The sequence below is a fragment of the Centruroides sculpturatus genome, unplaced genomic scaffold (assembly GCF_000671375.1).
Source record: "Centruroides sculpturatus isolate CEXI.00-Female unplaced genomic scaffold, Cexi_2.0 scaffold94, whole genome shotgun sequence".
NCBI classification, from domain to species: domain Eukaryota; kingdom Metazoa; phylum Arthropoda; class Arachnida; order Scorpiones; family Buthidae; genus Centruroides; species Centruroides sculpturatus.
The window spans coordinates 188,256-208,166 of NW_019384400.1; the positions used below are offsets into that span (position 1 = coordinate 188,256).

Sequence of the window (19,911 nt, forward strand, 5' to 3'; positions counted from 1 at the left end):
CAAGATCTAAGAGTCCAATTAGTACTCTGTAATAAATATGATCGAAACGGTAAAGGAATTAATCTATCGTTCTAAGGTTCTAAGGTAACCCATCGCTCTGGGGAACAAGTCAAGAAGGGAATTTGAAATTGTCGTGGATGGATTGTTCTGTATGTCCGCCTTCGCACTATCTCAGTCGTTCAGTATTGGGCCTGGACGAATCAATAATTGATCCTCGAGTCCTTGAGGGCATTGTGAGTGCTTGCAAGGCGATAAAAATTTTTTAAAATCTGAATCGACGCATTTATCAGTTTATTTTCAATACATATTAAAAAACTGAATTTATATGTACAGAGTCTGAGAGAAATAAGATGAGGCCAGAACCAGTTACAAATATAGGACCCCGCGCCTTACCGAAAGCCATAAAAATAGATGAATAAAATGAATAAAAACAGATTTTTCACCCTTATCAATGAAATTTTAATTTATATCACTCTTCTATCGTGTTTCTCGCATTAAAAAAATTATTTCCACCTTTTCATTAAGAACAGGGTATTTTTTAAAGTAAGATTTTAATTATGCATTTTAAATTTGATTTTTTTTCCTTCCTGTTGCAAAATCTTTTAACTTATGCCTGAATGCACCAATGAGTTCTCTCTCAATCTCTTAAGCTTTACTTAAACGAACAAAATAAATGTGAAAATGGGACGAATCTATCCCCTTAAAATGATGAGTTGATGAATTTTTTATGGGGGTGCGAGAGCGCATCATAGAAATTCAAGAGGTGCGAGCAAATAGTTAAGGTCCATTGATCTAAAAGATCCTTTGTTACGCTATTCGTCGAATCGTTAGTTGTGTTATTATATCAGATTCATCAGCAACGAGTTAGAAATATAATTTTCTTGAAAATAACTCTATAATAATAAAAATTCACCCGTAACGGGATATTTCCATTAGGCATTCCGATGATCATTTATATAAGATGCACACGCCTTCATTGCTTATCGTCATTGTTCACTTCCTACATTCTCTATAATTTATTGTTAGCATCACTTTCTCTCTTTTATTCGTACGGTAAGACTTTCCCGTTTTAAAACGCCTCTCTTATAATTTCTGTTATAATACTTCACGAGGGGGTAGAAAAATTGGGATAACGATCTAGATGAAACTATAATTAAGGGGCGAGCCGAATCACGATTCGCTCATATTTACGGCACTAACGATCTTCGCGTGCTTTAAAATTTGGAAATCGAATTTCTCAATTTGCCAACAGGAAAGATTTAATAGCAGGAAAAAAAATGGTAAGAATTCACGCGCCAATGACGTCGTACCTCTTCTGGAACGAAGCTTTAGCAATTCGATACGAAGCATCCTGTCATTTATCAATTGCCACCGGTGGAGCGATCTCTCTCTGGAGAAAATGGGCACTCGACTAAACGATATGCGAATGATTTCTGTTGTATTGGCTTCGAAGGCGAATGTTGCTGATATTCCCACGATGACCAAAACAAAAAGATGTTATCGCTGGTTATACAATAGCGAGACCCACTTTCCATCCCCATTAGAACTCACGAACGTGCCTGGCGACAAATCGAAAAGCAATTAAGAAGAGAAGTAACCGGCAAAGGAAATGGCTTACATCATATTCATTCATCCAAATTACGTAATTTTGAATTTAGTAAAGAAGAGATCCTCTTGAAGAAGAGATACATTGTATTAATTTGTCAGTATCGCCCTATAAGTTACGTTATCTATAATATTTTCTAGTATTTAAATAAATTGTGACGCTCGCTTTCGTATTCGGTATCATCATGAGTAATCCATCGTAAATCTTTGATACCACACTTCGGAGTTTTCAAGAAAACGAAGAGTTGGAACCGATACATGAGAACTTGTGTTTTTACAAAAGTTTGCACACTAAAAAACACACATTTTACATTGTAAAGTTGTATGTAATCTGTTTTATAAATTATTATTTTGATTATCGTGGCATATCAACCGTTACAACATCACCAGTATCATTCAATTGAGGATCACGACTTGTATGTTTTGAATAACCAGAGCATGTGTTTCTCATCTAGTGTTCGTTTCTGATGAAAGATAAATGCGCATTATCATTTCTCCTGAGATTTTCTTACTATAAAATACCTTCTAAAACCTATTTTACGCTATAAATTGATAAAATAATTCTGGAAATCGGCTTTAAATTCGTGTTAATCACTCTTCTTAAAGAAAATTAATAAACACGCAAACCGTATTTTTTCGTGTCTTGTTAATTACTAGCCCCGAAATAACAGCAAATATAATAAAAAGTTTCAAATATATTAAGCGTACGATCATTTGTGAACGTAATTTCGAGGTATATTTCACTTTGTAATTCTGATGAACGTGGAGCCAAGTGAATAAAGTGAAGTCAAGGACGGACAAACGGTATCGACGAAACTATCAACGAATCTTTCAGGCGGAGCAACGGACTTGGCCTAAAAAAAAAAAGCCGAGGAAAATTCGAAAAAAAAACAATAGTCAGGGGTTATCGACTGTGACGTCGGGTCATAACAATTTTTCTTCCAAAAATATCGAACGACGTTCGTCTCATTGTTTGCTCCCGAAAGGAAATGTCGACGATCAGCCAATGGTCAAATCCGACTATTGTTTTGAATGACGTTTTATCCTTAATGATTACCAGCGCTAAACCAAGGAAGAGCGTTACTCGTAAATCCATAACTGTAGAATTTCCTTTTACATCTACAAGATGCGGCTCCGCCTGCCAAGATTTGCATAATTCTATTTTTTTTATATCTAAACGCTCGTTTTTACTCGAAGGACATATTACAGACAGCTAATTAGTATGTGTCCTTTAATTGTCTTATCTCGTGGAGTTAAAGAATGGTTTACTAATTATAAAACCGTCGATAATCATCATTCTATTTAAGAAATCCGAAAAAGAAGAATGTTTAACAAAGGATGATGATGAGAAGAAAACCATTGCTGAATGGTTTTCACTTAACTGTTTATTGCAGTTGAAGAGGTACTCGACAACTATCGCTGTCCAAGTATGACACGCGCGACTGAAGTATCCTTTCGGTCGTCTTTTGTCAAGCGAGAAAGGCAAATTAAATTGGGAACAGCTTTATGAATGAAAATCACTCGAGCGATAGATGTTGCAACCTATTGAAAAAGCGTTAGTGAAATTTCTTCTTCTTCCTTCCATAATACCGTTATTCCTTTACAACAGGCATTCTTCTTCACAAAAATAATATTTTTTCTGTTTAATTCTTCGTTAAACAATAATGAAAACAGATTATCCCTCCTCTTTGTTAATATTACCCTAAGAAAACGTTATTAAATTTTAAAATGCTTCGAGAAATGGACTTAATTCGTGACCTTAATGGATGAAAGCCCTGTTTGGAGGGGTCTCTCAAAGGGGTTTTTAAAGGCATTAACAGGTGCTAATTGAGAAATATATTGATTAAGAATGCAATTTTTAGTTCAAGTGTAGCAAATAATTGAATTAATGATTGCTTAAATGTTAATGAAATTCAAATATTTCATCCTAAAAGCAAGGGTAATGGAAACATTTTCACTCTGATTTTTATCTTTAAACTCCATTTTTCCTTATAAGAAACAAAGAATTTGATTTCCTTCTAATTGAATTAAGTCAAAATATTTACTTCCTGTCAAAAATTTCAAAGAGTTTATACAAGTTAGCATTTTTCATGCCTGTAAATTGGCCAATGACACACAAAATTAAGCAGTATTACGTCTTACTCTTATATTGCGCGTTAATTATAATTACTTTAAACGTAAGTAATAATTTCGATGGAAAATAAACCGATAAATTGGTTTCGTGTTGGCCCAAAATGGAGACTAAAAATAGAAAGAAAACAGTATTTTTTTTATTGTAAATTTCCCTCGTAAACCTAATTAATAAACATGACGTTTTATGTTTTGAATCTTACAAGACAAGATTCATATTATTCAATTCATATTTACGATGATATTCCCGAATGAAACAAGAATCTGAATGGTGGATTTTCCATTACTCATTCATAATTTCCATTCTTCATTCATTTGGACATAAAAATACAAATTTAATATTATAATTATGCTCAAAATAGTACTAAGATACATTATAGAAACTCGTCGAGGCTCTATATTCAGCGAAACAGGAAGGGCCTCCTTAGGGCCTCGCTCACGGAAAGGCCATGGATTAGAAACTGGCGCAGCGCATAAATGGATATGCAAATTGAAAAATGTCAATGATTTTTTTAATGTTTCCGAAAGCGGGGGCCTCAAAAATGTTTCTGCTAGGCCCCCGAACGCTCTAAAACCTCCATTATCCATGTTAATCTCTAAAAAATGCGCTAAATTCCTTAAATCGTGAAAGAATCTCAGTAATTTTATAGCAATCCGCTATGTTGGTCCTCCATATCAGGATTTAATCCGTTGTATTTCGAACACGAAACAATTGAAAGAGGCGTTTTATTTACTCAAAAGACCTACCATCGGCGACCTACAAATTGTCGTTAGTATTTAAGAAGAAACTGGTTGTTTATCAAAGAGAAAAACGAAATTGAATGAAAGAAAAAAAAAATTCGAGGGGATGAGGTCAAGCTTTGTTGACTTCCAAACAAAGAGATGTTTACAAAAATGAAGAAAGCAGATGAGAGATGAGATATAATTCGCCCTTGTTTCTTTTATTCACGTCTCATCCGGTGTTTTATGAGATCGAAAAGAAAAATCACTGGCGAAATGTATAGACTTACGAGAAATGTCAATCGACAGAACCTTCAATAACGAAGCTTCTGGCGCCTTCCTCGTATGCAAATTAAATGGATCCTGAGAACATTTAAAGCTTTTTTTTTTTTCTTTTTCTTTCTTTTTTCAATATCTGATTATGAAAAATCAATAAAATATCAATACAAGTTTATTAGATTCTTTGTTTCTTAGTTAATCTAGGCGTTTCCTTCGAATGCAAATTAAATGGCACCTACTGGTAATCGGATATGGATCATCAAGCAACTAATGGGTTTTGTAGACCTGCAATAATGTTTGGAGCTGCTTCTGCTTATGCAAATGAATCGAGCATTTTTTTCAGGATTTCATATGAAAAAACCAATCAAATGACTTTCAATTGAAATTAGATCTTTAATAATAGAGCTCTTCTGGTTCTTTTGGTATACAAATTATATGCAAATTGATAGGGCATGCGAGTTTACCGATTTTTCTTATCAGACGCTGAAAAATATTGATAAATTACGATTATTTGATTCCGTAGATCTGTGTTTCTTAGATATTTCTTTTATTATTTCGATCCAAGTTGATCCAAAAATATATTTTCAATCGATTTTCTTTAGAAATTAGTTTATTTTTATTGATTTCTTGATTTATTTGTCGTTAAATTAAATTTATATTGAAAAAATGGCTTAAATTAATGCCATTTTTTCTTACTTTCTTAAGACAGTACATACTTTTTCGCCAATTTGACGACATTTTTAAACTTCGTTGTAAAACCGGAGAAATGACGTCAAACTGACGTTAAAGCGTACATTTTTCTGGACGAAACGTAATACAGTATGAAATACATAACGTGACGAGATATTCCTGACAAACGAATTTAATTTAATTTTCTACCATTTAAAAGTATTGAATCGACTTATAATTCCGGAAAAAGTGACGAAAAGAAATAAAATATGGTACAAAGCTTACGCTTTATAATTGGAATTTATCCAAAAAAAAAAAAAAAAACCAAAATTCTTTGCTCTGTTATATTCAGAAATAAAGCTTTTATAGGCAGACAAACGAGCAAAAGCAATGAGTGAATTTTTTTAATAAAGCAGTTAGTTAGACATAAAAACTGTTCGATACTCTAGATTTTTTTCACGGCCATAATTAATTTATATAAAAGATATCGAACAATTGGTACTTCCGCATAACAAGCTTCTTTCATAGGATATAGCTTACAAAAATTCTCCATTCTTCGTCATTACTGTGCATGTCGTGTAGATTGTGACCGTCGATAATCGACTGACATTTTTTTTTTAAATAGCTGCTTTCGTTTATTAGCATTAAAATGGAGATGATGTGCTTTCATTTACACCTTTTTTTATCGTGCATATGGGGGATTACGAGCTTTTGATAAATTTTGGTCCTATAGTGGATCCTATGGTCCGTGGTGTGGATTTGTAAGGACATGATGCGTTAAGGGAGAGGAGCATCCTCGTTTACTCTGAGACTTTATGGTTCTTAGTAAGGGGAAGGGAAAATCTGTAGAAACAAAGGCCCTCGAAATGTGTCTCAGTCTCCGTGCATAGATATACACACATACACTACAGTATATTATAAAGTTTGTATTCATAAAGATAAATTATGAATAAATTTTGAAAATTAAATCGTAGATCTTGAGAATTTCTGTTTACACTTCTTAATTATTTTACATAAACACGCACACACGCACACACACTACATACATACTGTATATAAAATTGAATTACAGACACGACGTGTACGCGTCATCACCGTCTGCGTACACATTCAAGAAACAGAACAGAGCATTGGTTCGTCATCTTACCCCATCCTCCTTTTTAAAACATTAAAAATCAACAATAAAGAAAAATTAACGGAAAAAAAACCACAAAAATAAGTTTAAAATACTTGCAAACGTGAATTATTGAAATAATTGTGGATCTAATGACCAGTATACAGTTACACAAAAATTATAAATATAAAACAATTTCATGCATTGTTAATTGTGAAAATGATAATTCTTATATCATGAGTTAATTATAAGAAGATTCTGATGATTTATATATACTATAAGCCCTAAATTCTAAAGTACAGTGTATGTCCGCACGCATCAGATGAGTGATTCACACGAGGCAACAAAATCATCTTAAAAATTCACTTAAATCATCCAAATTCTTTCGAATCAATTTTATATAAATGCAGCGTAGTATTTTCTCTTTAAATTATATAATTAAATATATTTAAAAACTGGCCATTGTTACTATTTTAAATCGATACGGGTTGGACGTTCCTCTCACGGTTAACACACGAATTAAATGGAAATTAAATAGCCAAATTAGCCTTAAAAGCTGAATTCGGTATTTTTCCCCTTAAATTTAAGATTAAGGCGATGTTAAGGAAAGAAAATTAGATTTTGTAGGATGATCTTTAACCGTCAATAATTCATGTTCTTAAGTTTAAGTATAGCACTCTAGCAGCGAAGTGACCCATTTAAAATATTTTTTTATAACTGGTACTAGACTAGCTAATGTCAAGGGGGTAGAACTTTCAATTAATGTTAATAAAGGCCTAGAGATTTATTATTATTTTTTCTGCTTCCCGGAAATTGGGACAGACACGCAGACGCACACAACGGGTTATGAAAGTGAATTCGACTTAAATCATAAAGTAGACTTTTATATCCATATTACGGCACGATCGTTTATTATTTTATAGCCAGGTATAATATCGGATACAGACAAACCTCCGAACGACGACCACCGACGGGAATAACCTCCAAACAATGGCCATTTTTTACAATTTATTATTTTGTACGCATTTCTATACAAAAATAGTTTTTGGAAAAAATGACCGCCGTTTACAGGTGGCCGTTATCGCAAGTGTTACCTGCTCGAGTTACTAATAATACTCCATTTTTTAATGTTTTAAGCTGAAATTTGTGCTTTAAATCGCTTCGATAACAAAAAATCTACTCTTAACATTAAATTAACCTGTTAATGTGCACTTAAACTGAACGTCAAACGGTAGTGTGAAGGGGGTAGTTAACAACTATCATTATTAACAATAGGAGGAGCTCGTTAGAGGAGCATACAAGTGCAACTAATTGACGGTCGGTTGGCAAGTTTTGTAACTTATGCCACGCTTAAACGACCACGAGGCACTAAAAAAATTGGATCTTTAAGAATGCCACACCCCAATGCTCGGCCTTTGACCTATATTATCCGCATCCTCCCACCGAAAGTGGTTGATTGTCACGATGTCATTAAGTCTTCCCCACCTCTTTACTATTCCGGTTTCCGTTCCACCCCAAATTTTTAACGGGGGAAAGTGGTTTCTCCCGTTCCGGAAGTGGTAAACTCTTGGATTTCCGGAAAATTCTTGCAGAGTTTCGCTCGGTTGCATCTCTAGAAAACGATTAAACTTCGCAGTAAGATTTCCCTCGCACCGAAAAAATGGGACATGAGACTTGTGATGTCTTCCGCATTTCTTCTTTAGCATACTTCCCACGGTTGTAACGTCCTTTCATTGCCGTAGCATTAATGTCTACGGATAGATTCTCATCCGGACGGATTCAATTTAACCCTAACACTCACAGACAATCGATTGAAGTGTGTATTTTGTCCTTCTCCCTCGGAATTAATTTAAAATCCCGTTTCCTTATTATGATAAACGATGAAAATCGATAGCTTAGTAGTTCTATTTTAGAGTATTCAATGTTCCAGAGAGAATAAAGCCATCATCTTGTAGTTAAGCTTCTTGAAGCACTTGTCGCTCGAACAAAACCTGAATTTTCTATGTTGCAAGATGAGTTACGTTTTCTAGATAATCCTGATTTTGTGAAATTGTATCATATCTTGTCCAAGAAATTTATTTTTTACATTAATCATCCTTCAAAACGACGATCGGATGGCGTCAAACGATTCGGATCAGTTGGTACGAAAGTGAATCCGCAGGCACGTTCATCATCTACAGAAGATTCAAGAGGAAGATTGGCACTTGCGCGCGATGACCTACGATCATTTTTTAACTCTAATTTAATTAATTTTTAACTTAAAATATTTATTTTTAAAGAAGGCAATTTAAAAATCTACTTCTGTATGAAAACAATCGAGCAATCTTCGTCAATTCGATGGCAAAAAATAAGTAGGTTATGTCACATCGATTTGTAAGAAGTAATTTTAAAAAATAAATCAATTTTATGTTTAATCCGTTGCAATTTATGGAAAAAGAAATAATTTTGTTTTTTCTGCAGTGTTTTCTTAACTAAGGTGGCAATAATATGCAATATTTGAGCAGTAAACTTCACTTTACATGCGCATCTCTGCGTGGTTATTGGGTTGATTTATTGCAGTAATTCGAGCTGATTTTCTTCTCAATTGCCAAATTTTAAATCCTAATTAACGGTTCAAGGTCTGTCGATGTTTATCGAAACTTTTTTTCTTTTGGCTATTTAGATCGCGTGGGGAGGATTACTCGGCAGGCAATTTGCACGCGATTCCTGTTATAACAATGATGCGAATGTTGCGTGTTTTCTAAAATTGCATATGCATCACGGGCACCTAAATATACCACTTTTGAAATCGGAGGAAAACGTACTGAAAGGGAAACCATCAATGGCTCAAATGTGGCTCGTCGAATCTCCATTTTACACGCTTCAGTATCGGCAGAAGGTGGACGAGACGAAAATTTTTCGTCAATTATTCGGCGTTTTATTTCTTCGCCTGGTGTTTTAATTATTCCTTAATAATCTATAAAAAAAAATATTTATGAAATTATGAGGATCTTCCACTGCTTCTCGGTGCTTCCGAGTAATTAATTTACCGTAGTAGTTTTACGGCGGAACTACAATTTTTAAGACACAGTGTACTGTACATCAATGGCGCATTATCCTGTTGGCAAAAAATCCAGCACCAAGTTGCTTAACCTTCCCGACAACATTTGGGGTTCCATCTGTTATTACATTTTATTTTTTAAATCTTGTTAAATGTTAATTATTATATAATGGCAAAAATCTAAATTTTGACGGTAAGGATGAGCTTTATAAAAAATTGTAAATGCTAATAACGAGTAAAATCGTCATTAAGTCCGACCCTACCGGAGATACACACGACCCCTTTATCTCTCCAACCCTCGACCTTTAACCACCAAAATTTAATAGCATCAATACCCCTAATACATAAACCTGCCCGCAAAATTTCAGAAATTTTCGACAAAAAGCATGGGAATTATTAAGCTTCAAAGAAGACGAACAAAATCGTGCCTTCACACACTAACATCCATACATACAGAAAAAATCCCCGAATTTTTTTGCATTTCTCGCCGTTTCAAGGTGTCCCGAGTCCAAAAATGTAAAAATCTGGGGGTCATTTTTTAACCAGTCGCCATACCTTTCCTCTGTTATATATAACAGCCGGAAAAGTAAAAAGGGCAATTGCCTTTTGCCTCCATTAACAGGCCTCAAACCAATCCTTTGTAATATATTCCCCCGAAGAAAAATGAAGTCAACACCATATACGAGGTCTCTAATTCAAATTCGCATGGGCCTCACGAAGCTATAACGCGCTACTGCTGTGCATTTATAGAGATTCAGAGACGACGACCGGATGGCCGAACGGTCAAGGTGGCAGCCTATCGCTCTGGGGAACCCGGAATCTAATTCAGACGGGTCGAAAATCCCCAGGAATTTTTCGGTGGTAATCCATCAGGATACGTCGGGCCTGCGGCCGGATGGCCGAGCGGTCAAGGTGGCAGCCTACCGCTCTGGGGGACCCGGGTTCGAATCCGAACGGGTCGAAAAATCCCCAGGAATTTTTCGGGGGTTGGTCCGTTCGGATATGTCGGGCCCCGTCCCTCACCACCCGGCAGCCCCATTGTTGGCCTGGCCGAACCCATAATGGGTTTGCAAAAAAGAGGCCCTCTTAGTGCCCACAGGGCGGAAAGAGTCAAAAAAAGAGAGAGATTCAGATTAAGATTTTTTTAAAGCAAAAAATAAATTGTGTGTGTAAAACAAGCAGAAACATTAAATTGGCTTTAAAATTTTCCCGAACACGATAAAACAGTGGAAAAATACAAAATAACGAGGTTGAAAAATCACACGATAAAAAACCAAAATTACAAAAGAGAGAATTTAAATTTGCCTTTCATGCTCTTCAGTAGTCGCCAGGGCGGATTTTATGCGAGCATTACCAGCAACCGATACTAAAAATCTGGGTTTATGCCTCCCCCCGAGCGAAAGTCGGAGTAACCGGCCTTTGGCGTTTTATCCCAGATGCCTGATTAAAAGAGAGGCGATAAGCATCTACGAGGGAGGAGGAGAGTTGAAAGGAAACGGTGAAAGCTCGGTCTGTATGAATGTCTGTCACCTTTTGTTGGCGTGGCTCGGCCGAGGTCGACAAAGTCGCACGCTCGACTGCACCCCCTTTCACCAATTAAGTGGCGGCCGCCGCGGAGAAGAAGATAGCGATCGGGTCGACCCGCGGAGAAGTGGCATCCGCAGTCGGAGGGAGCGATGACCCAAATGGATGAATCGCTTTCCGGATCACTGCGCGCTCGACCTTATATATGGCGGGTCCTCGTGGGGCCAAACCAAACACATCATTGCTTCCAACCATTCAGGTAGGTTCTCTCCTCTGTACGATTAGTGGATTTGTATTAATGCCTGGGGTGTAAGTGAAACAAGTGTCCACCAGTCGCCTCCGGATGAACTTGAGCCATCCTTCGTCCACGGATCTTAAAGACTAGAAGCTTTTAAAGTATTGTCGAAAATGGATCCGGAAGGCCCTTGGTTTTTTAATGATTTGTTCTCTCTTAGTTTTTAAAATTCCGCTCGAAATTCTGCTAGATTATATGCTAGGTCTAAGCCGACAGGTGGTGAAGTGGGTACCGAATGCTGATGGTTGGTCGTCGGTTCACGCCTGGCTAACGGGATGGCACGCGGAGTTTTCTGGGTTTTCATGTTTCTAACACATAAATAGAAAGTTCTTCCGGAAGGAATTACTTGCGAGTCGCAGGTGATTTCCCGGAATTTTGTTCGTCCGCTCGGCCATCCGATCGTCATCTCTGAATCTCTATAAATGCACAGCAGTAGCGCGTTATAGCTTCGTGAGGCCCACGCGAATTTGAATCAGGGGCCTCGTATACGGAATCACCCGGAAGGAATCACAGATCGAGTGGATCTTCATAAATTTTCACGAGTTTATGTAAATCACGAGATCCGATATGTAAGTAAATTGTGGATTATCCATAACGGTCTGTCCGTTTGGGGAGGGTCCAGACATAACTGAGAAGGTTGTCTGCCACTCATAGGTTTGATTCTCTGGTGATAGGAAACGATGGATTTGATTCGCTGTCCTTGAAAACTAAATAATGTATACAGATACATATACACTATTTTTAACTTACAAGAACACGAATTAGAATCAATTTTCTAATCGAATATTTAGAGATTAAGTATTAGATCTGAAAAATGTTAGACCATCTGTTGAAGCTCGATTCGATGGGATAAGAAAGGCTATCTGCCAAGGAGGTGCCTCCCAGGAGGGTTTTTTTAAAATACGAAACTGGCCTCTATTTAGGTGTTTACGCAAGTGGAGAAAATACGGAAAACTCCACGCGGCCACCTCTGATCGGGCACGAACCCGAGACAACCGTTAAGTGGTTTTATCCACTGGTGAGCCATCTGTCAAAGACGAAGCTTATACGAAAAGATAAAGATATTGTTCTATAAATTAATATTGACATACTTAAGCTTGAGAAGTGGATCTCTTTTGCAGAATCATTCTCATCTGAAACTAATTATTTTAGATGAGTGTGACATTTTCCTATTTGTTTCGAAGTCTGTTTAACTCCCTAAATTTAAGTTCGAAGATTTTAAAGCTGGAATTCTACACTTAAAATTTGTTTCGTAGTGTTCAATTTAACTTAATATATTACGTATTAATTATATTTTTCATTTAATAGGTTATGTTACGTATTAGTTATACAGGAATTAATATTTGATGTGTTTTATTATTTAGAAAAAAGGTTTTTCTAAATAATAAAACACATCAAATATTAATAGAGGAGGAGGTCCCGAAAGGTGGCAACTCGCCACCCGAAAGGAGGAGGAGGAGGTCAGACCCGAAAGGTGGCAACTCGCCACCTTTCGGGTCTGACCTCCTCCTCCTCTATAAAGATTTCGTTATGAAGCAATCTAGATTAAAATCTAATTAAATATATAAAATATTTTAATCGTCGCTATTGTCTAGAACGTGTGATAAACGTCCATTTTAAATCTGTTCCCATAAACTTTGCATCAATTCTATAAGTGACTCTAGTTCCGTCCTCCTTAATAATGTCATCCCTTTTTTTCTAATGATAGATGTGGAGCCTTGGATGGAAAACGGTCTTCGTCGTGGGTGAGTAACTTTTTTCCTTTCATTGTTACGGCGCCTATTCGCCATTTCCTTTAAAATCGTAACAGATAGAAAATGTCCTCGAAATATTTCCCATAATTCTGCTTTTTATTATTATTATTATTATTTTATCATGTATTCGGTTAGCTACTTCCTTCCCATCTGCTCACCGCGAGTTAATTCTATTCGTATAATTTAAACTTTATATATCCATCGAAACTTTGTGACGTGGCTGCTCTTCACATCCCCGAGTGACCATACTAATAGTATTATAGAAACCTCAACTGGGATTACCCAAGACGAGAACTTCCTACATACATCTCGCTCGTTGCACTCCCTCGTCGCTGCTGGAAGTGGCATGGGTGCGCCTGAAGCAGGGTTCCAAGTATTTAGTTAGAAATTCTAATTTAAATTCTCCCTTTTTACGAGTCTACGGTTCGAGTTGTCCATTCTACAAATCTGCATTAAAAATTGGGGAAACATGGTGAAAAATGAAATTTCCATTTAAAATGTATACATTTACAAACAGTAACAGACAGAAGAGTCAAACCTCCGAACAACTAACTTTTTTTTTTTTTTAATAAAAATGGCCGTTGTTGTGAGGTGACAAACTGGTCGATCGGCCCAATTTATACGATGATCGATCGTGTCAGGTTTTCGTTTAAATAATTTGTGGTTTTAATCATTTAAATTACGAGATGCCACGCGATTTTATACCAAAAACAATCGTAAATGTAAAGACAAAACATTCGTGGAAGAGAAAGACCAATAAGAAAAGTCGTTACAAGGTACGCTTACCGTCTGCAAGTTATTTTTAACCACTTAATTCTCGTAGCATTAACCTAATTTGTCAATTGAAGATTTCTATCTACTCCTTTCTTCTGCCATTAAATGTCAGGTCGTTCGATTTTATCGATGCGCCATTCCATTAGGAAACAAAGTATATAAAAAGTTTATAATGGCCATTTTGAAGTTTTACATATTTTTTTGTTCGGGTTCACTACTCGACTCCTACAAATTGCTTCTATTTTACGATGTATTCGTCTTCTACTCGCTTAATTTTAGCAATAAAAGACGAAAATACAAAGAAAAATACGTAAATAAGACGAGGAAAACATGCCATCGCGCAGCACTTATATCCATGCACGTGACTATTGGGGGGGACTTTCCCTGCTCAAAAATACGGAAATATGTTTAAAACGTTCAGGCGAATATTCAATTGACTAAGTAATTTTATAAGTTGAATAAACGTATTTAACATCCTGATCATGATAATATAAAAAGGGCAACCCCTTTAGTAATTTTCCACAGCGGTGGCAAATTACAATGGATTTTTAACCTCCAATCTATCGGTAAGTTGCTTTTCTGCATCTTTATGCAAATAGTGTGGTATAAAATTAAATTATTCATTAAAACTAATTATTTTTCTATGGAAATATTAAAAAATTTTTATATATTTTTTCCCCTCTTTATAGGATTGTGTCTGGCCAATGCAGAACTTGACAAGGTAAGCAATCGTCTCTCGTATAGAAATTTAATAGCACCTTTCGTCCAAACGCATCGGGTCGAAACGAACAATAGAATGAAACTAGATTTATCAAATTTTTAAAATTCTAGTTTAGTTTCTCAAGTGGATACCGGAGAAACTATATTTAATTTCCCTTCGAGCTAACTGGGTAAATCCCAATAACAATATTCTAGAAAGTAGAGAAATATTAACATTCGTTGACCCACTTCGATGATTGTTACGTAGTAAACTATAGCAAATTACTTAGTAACTGGAGTAACTGTAACTTAATCTATACATCATCATTGGAAGCCATTGTTGAAATAGTTATAACGAAATTCAAAAGGGTTAAAATTCATTTTGCGAAAGGATAAAATAAAGTGTAACCGTGTGTCACTTTAATATGCATTCTTTTGTGTTGTGGGTGCTTAAAACTTTGCTTTTTTTTGTAGGTCAAGCGAAGCGCAGATGCCAAATCTCGGGGGTGGTCGAGTGATAAAAACGGAAATAATTGGCAATGGCAAGAATCAAGTAAAACTCGAAAATCGGGCGCGACGAGCGAAAGTTGGCACCAGACGGAAGACAAGAAGTCCGAAGGAGGAACGGACGAAGATTGGTGGCAAGACGACGCAAATCAAGCGGGTGATAAAGATAAAGGAGGTCACGATTCTGCTACAGGAAACAAACAAGTGGGAGTAGTCAAGTCTTGGTTCGAAAGCAGCAGCAGCGGTAGTAGTAGTAGTAGTAGTAGTGGTGGTGGTGGTGGTGGTAGTGGTAGTAGCAGCGGCGGCGGAGGCAGTTGGAATAAAGACGATAAAAACGATGGCTGGAAAGAGGAAGGAAACGATGGATGGGATACGGATGATAAATCGGGATCGGATAAAGATGATAAAAGTTGGGATGGAGGAGATCGTTCGGAGAGCGGAACAGATTGGAAACCATCGGGTGATGGATACGGTCAATCGAACGGATGGAAAGATTCGGATGGTGCTGCCAGAGGAAGCGGAAGAAATGGAAAAAGTGAAAGCGGCTGGAGAAAAAATGAAGGAAAACAAACATCGAACGGAAGATCGAGCTGGAAATCGAATGGTAGAGATGGAGGCAGTCAAGAAAGAAGTAAAACGAAAATCACTTCGTCGGGAAGCAGTTCGAAGTGGCAAAACAACAAAGGCGGAAGTAGCATCGCTTGGCATCAGATGTCCTTCGACGATAACAATGGCCAAGATTGGAAGGCTTCGGGAAGTGGTGGTAGTTCGAAAGGAAGCGGACAAGCTTGGAAGCAAGACGAAAGCGCGGGAAGCAGCTGGAGTAAAGGACGAAAACGAAAAAACGGAGGATGGAGGCAGGGGGATACAAACGGAGATGACGGTTCGAAGCAAGGATTCGCCAGCGAAAGTGGGCAGAGTTGGAAACAAGGAGATTCGGATGGAAATGGAGGAAGTTGGAAACAAGATACGGGAAGAGGAGGAGGAGGATGGAAGCAAGGTGCAGTAAATGGAAAGAATAAGGGAAGAGGTTGGAAACAAAATGCAGCAAGAGGAAGCAGCAACGGTTGGAAACAGACAGCTGCAAACGGAGGTGGGAGAAGTTGGAAACAAGATGGAAGAAGTAAAAATGAAGACAGTTGGAAACAAGGGAGAGGCAGCGATTCTCGGGACAGCTGGAAACAAGCAGGAGCTAGCGATGCGCAGGCCGATTGGAAGCAACAAGGAGGAGATAAGAGCGAAGGAAGTTGGAAACAAGGAAGCGGAAGCAGGAACGAAAATAGTTGGAAACAAGGAGGCAGAAGTCGAAATGAAGGAAGATGGAAAACTGGATCTAGTAACGGAAGAAAGCAGAAGAAAGGTAACGGAAGAGTAACCGTTTGGCATTCGAGCGGAGACGAAAGCGGAAGAAGAGTTAAATCAGGCACTTCAAACGACAGCAGTTGGAAACGAGGAGGAGGAGGAGCAGCAGCAACGACTAGTTGGCAATCAAATGGGGCACAAGCATCTGGACGGAGCGATTCCTCTAGAGGAGCTACAAATTCTCATAAAGGCAAAGACGTTGGGAAGTCTTGGAACGATATCGGAAACGAAGCAGCTGGCAGCGATCAAGAGGACGATTCTTCCGAAGGATGGGGAAGCGCTATACCAGGAGAAGCGGGACAAGATTATCCTAATTTCGATACCATACCAAAAACGGACTTCGATTGCCAACAGCACCAATATCCGGGTTATTACGGAGACGTAGAAGCACGATGTCAAGTAAGATTTTCTTTAAATCGAATTCGAAAGTATCATTCTTTGCAAAATTATAATTTCACTTTGATTTTTCAGGTGTTTCATATTTGTCAAGCCGACGGACGCTTAGATTCTTTCCTCTGCCCAGTCGGAACGATTTTCAATCAGAAATATTTCGTCTGCGATTGGTGGAACAAGTTTAAATGCGAAGATACCCCAAATTACTACCAACTGAACGCAAATCTGTACGAAGACGATCAAGGTTCAGCAAGCGAAGGAAGCAGATCGGACGACAGTTGGACTAAAGATGGAGGACGAGGCGGAAGTTGGAAATCCAATAAAGATAACAGAAAAGATGGAGGAGGAGGAGGAGGAGGAGGAAACGGATCTTGGAAAAACGAAGGAGGTACGTCAACTTCCAGTTGGTTAGAAGTCACTAACGAAAGTAGGATAAATCACGGCAGATCGAAAGGAAGCAAAAGTTGGAAATCGAAGGATCAGAAAGGAAGTGCCAGCGGGGCAGTCAGCACAACGTTCTTCCAACAACATTTCACAACGGGAAGCGATTCTGGAAAGGATGATAAATTCTGGGGGAAATCAAGTAAGAAAAGATAGAAGCAGCAATCAAGGTATCAACCGATATCCAAGATAAAAAAAACAAGGTTGCCAAGATTTCTGTGCACCCATATAATATACGTTGTGTATATACAAAACATATCCATATGCCAGTGATTATTATAGAAGACCATTTGGTCTGCATTCCAAAGATCCAAGAGCAGACCAAAGCTTGTTTAAATGTGATGTTTTCTCCCGTACTCACTCTGTAGAGAATTCTTTGCTCAAATCTGTTTTTGCTGTTCCACGTCGCTGTTTTTTTTTCAATAAATATGTTTTTTTTTTTCAATTATTAATCTAGCTTTTATTTTCATTCAAACTCAATACATCAATTTTCTAACCTAAAAGTGCCCATTTTTCTCTAATGGGTGGCTCTCAATTGTACACAAATCTACGGACTGGATCTCCAGTCATCTGTACTTTTGTCCATTTATAAAAAGTTGATCAAAATTTGAATTTTGCCCCATTCTGATTTCGGTGGAAGTCAATTTTAGTTTGGTAATAGTATGTAGGTTAATAAGTAACTTGAGTTTTGTACTATCTGACACTAACTTGAAAATTAAAGTACAAATTGTAGTTTTGGTAATTTGCATTAATTTAAAGCAAATTTTTAATCTTATAAAATTGCAGCATTATCCAAAAGTCAAGAGAAAAAAAATAAAAAGTTCAAGATTAATTTGAATATGAATTTTTACTACTCAAACAAATGCAGTTTTCAGAAATTTTATATAAAAATTCCTGTAGAAATTGCAAATAAAATTTGCCTAAAATTATGTCACTAGGTGACTAAGGCCACCACCAGGTTTTCATTACAAATGGAAGTTCACTTTGCAATTCGCTCTGCTTTTGCACTTCCACACCTTTCATATGAAGATCTTAATCTATTTCATCAGTTCATAGTCAGATGAAGTAGGTTTAGGTTAATCCATTAATTTTGTCACATTCGAGCATAACCTCAAAAGCAACTACTAAAATTTTTTTAACTATAATTTACATTGTTTGAGCTTAAAAAATAATCCCAAGTATGTAACAACTGCTTATGTTAAGGTCAAAATTCACTGAGATGATAATTCAAATGCCAGAAACAATTTTAAAAATTTGTGTTTTTGCATACAAAACAGCTATATTGCTCCACCTAATCAATACAGAATTATAATTTTTATCTTATAAAATACAGATTTATTGATGCATGTATTAATAAAATTTAATACTAAATGTTAATAATAATATATGAATCATATATTATGTGCAAGCTAATAAGATTCAATGTCTTGCAAATCGTTGATTGTTAGATTGTATAAAAATGATCTGTATAGTCACAGCTCATGTCCATGAGATGATTCAAGGGTGTAGTCTAGATAGTGTATCTGTCAATACTCGAGAACTTACCATAGATGAGATGAGTACAGCAGCTCATTAGCAATCAATTCAATCACACTTCTCTTTAAAAAGACATCAAAGTGATGCACACAACTACTAGTCGGCTTTCATGTGAATTGAATCTTTTAAAAAGGTTTCTAAACACTTTAATGGGTTATAGCATTTCCTGTGAATGTAGTATGGCTCAGACTTATAGAGGGAGCTTGCATTAAATGAAAGTTGGTTGAAAACAAAGCTGCCACGTTAGATAGTCTGGTACAATCTTATATAATTATAAAAGCAGGTAATATTCCTCCTTTGAGTGTCCAGAAACAAATTTCCAAAATGTTTAGGTTTGTTTTAATGAAAATTCATAAGATCCATATATTGCTACAATTAATATTTGGTCCTCATCTTGTTTTGTCACTCAAGCAATTTATTCAAGTTATAATCCAAAAGTTTCTTACTTTGGATTTCATACAAGGTGACTAAACATAAAATGAAGAGATTGTACAAATGATGTATTTTTGTATACTGAACTGACTTGTACAAAGGAGTGCATTTTATGCAAATATTGCTTGCAGACTGACCTAGNAAGACTTTTTATATATTTCATTACATAAATAGAGATAAAAAAAACTTACAAATTCACTGATTTACTCAGTCTTTTAGGCAGTTCATTACTGTTCAACTCAAAACCATATACACCAGCAATTTTTCCCAAATTACTGTACCTGTTTATCACAGAATTATTACAATTAATAAACTATGATAAAATAGTCATACAAAAATGTATATACCAGTGGTGTGCCGCTTCCCTTGTATTTTCTAAAATATAAATCAATATTGTGCAATTATTTTCATATTTTAACATACTTTGAATTAATTAAAATTGACAAAGGATGGCACAATTATATCTTTAAAAAACAAAATATCTTTGTTATGTTATGACTATCTTGATAAAACTATTGAATAATTATAATTGTATTGTATGTTAGTCACCACTTGTGCACCAGATGTTGCCTGTATCCCACCTTGTTGTAAATGCACCAAATTTTAAGTGAACCATGTACAGTACTACTTTGCACTT

General features: G+C 36.4%; 3 protein-coding genes across 3 annotated transcripts in view; 2 read left to right on the forward strand and 1 right to left on the reverse strand.

The window, feature by feature from the left end:
• Nucleotides 1-13,084: 13,084 nt before the first annotated feature.
• On the forward strand, nucleotides 13,085-16,080 carry LOC111618608 (protein RNA-directed DNA methylation 3-like; the record flags this gene model as incomplete). The annotated part of the gene is made up of 4 exons (XM_023360163.1): nucleotides 13,085-13,121; nucleotides 14,594-14,625; nucleotides 15,078-15,570; nucleotides 15,623-16,080. Coding segments are annotated over exons 1-4 (1,020 nt in total), but the record flags the coding sequence as incomplete, so codon positions are not given.
• A 2-nt stretch (nucleotides 16,081-16,082) lies between these two features.
• Nucleotides 16,083-17,462, forward strand: LOC111618609 (uncharacterized transmembrane protein DDB_G0289901-like; the record flags this gene model as incomplete). Its single annotated transcript, XM_023360165.1, has 2 exons — nucleotides 16,083-16,871; nucleotides 16,944-17,462. Coding segments are annotated over 2 exons (1,308 nt in total), but the record flags the coding sequence as incomplete, so codon positions are not given.
• A 1,999-nt stretch (nucleotides 17,463-19,461) lies between these two features.
• Nucleotides 19,462-19,911, reverse strand: part of LOC111618610 (polyphosphoinositide phosphatase-like) — a 72,618-nt gene continuing 72,168 nt past the window's right edge. The window contains exon 21 of the mRNA XM_023360166.1: nucleotides 19,462-19,555. Coding sequence (XP_023215934.1) covers nucleotides 19,462-19,555 — 94 coding nt within the window. The remainder of the gene's footprint in view (nucleotides 19,556-19,911) is intronic.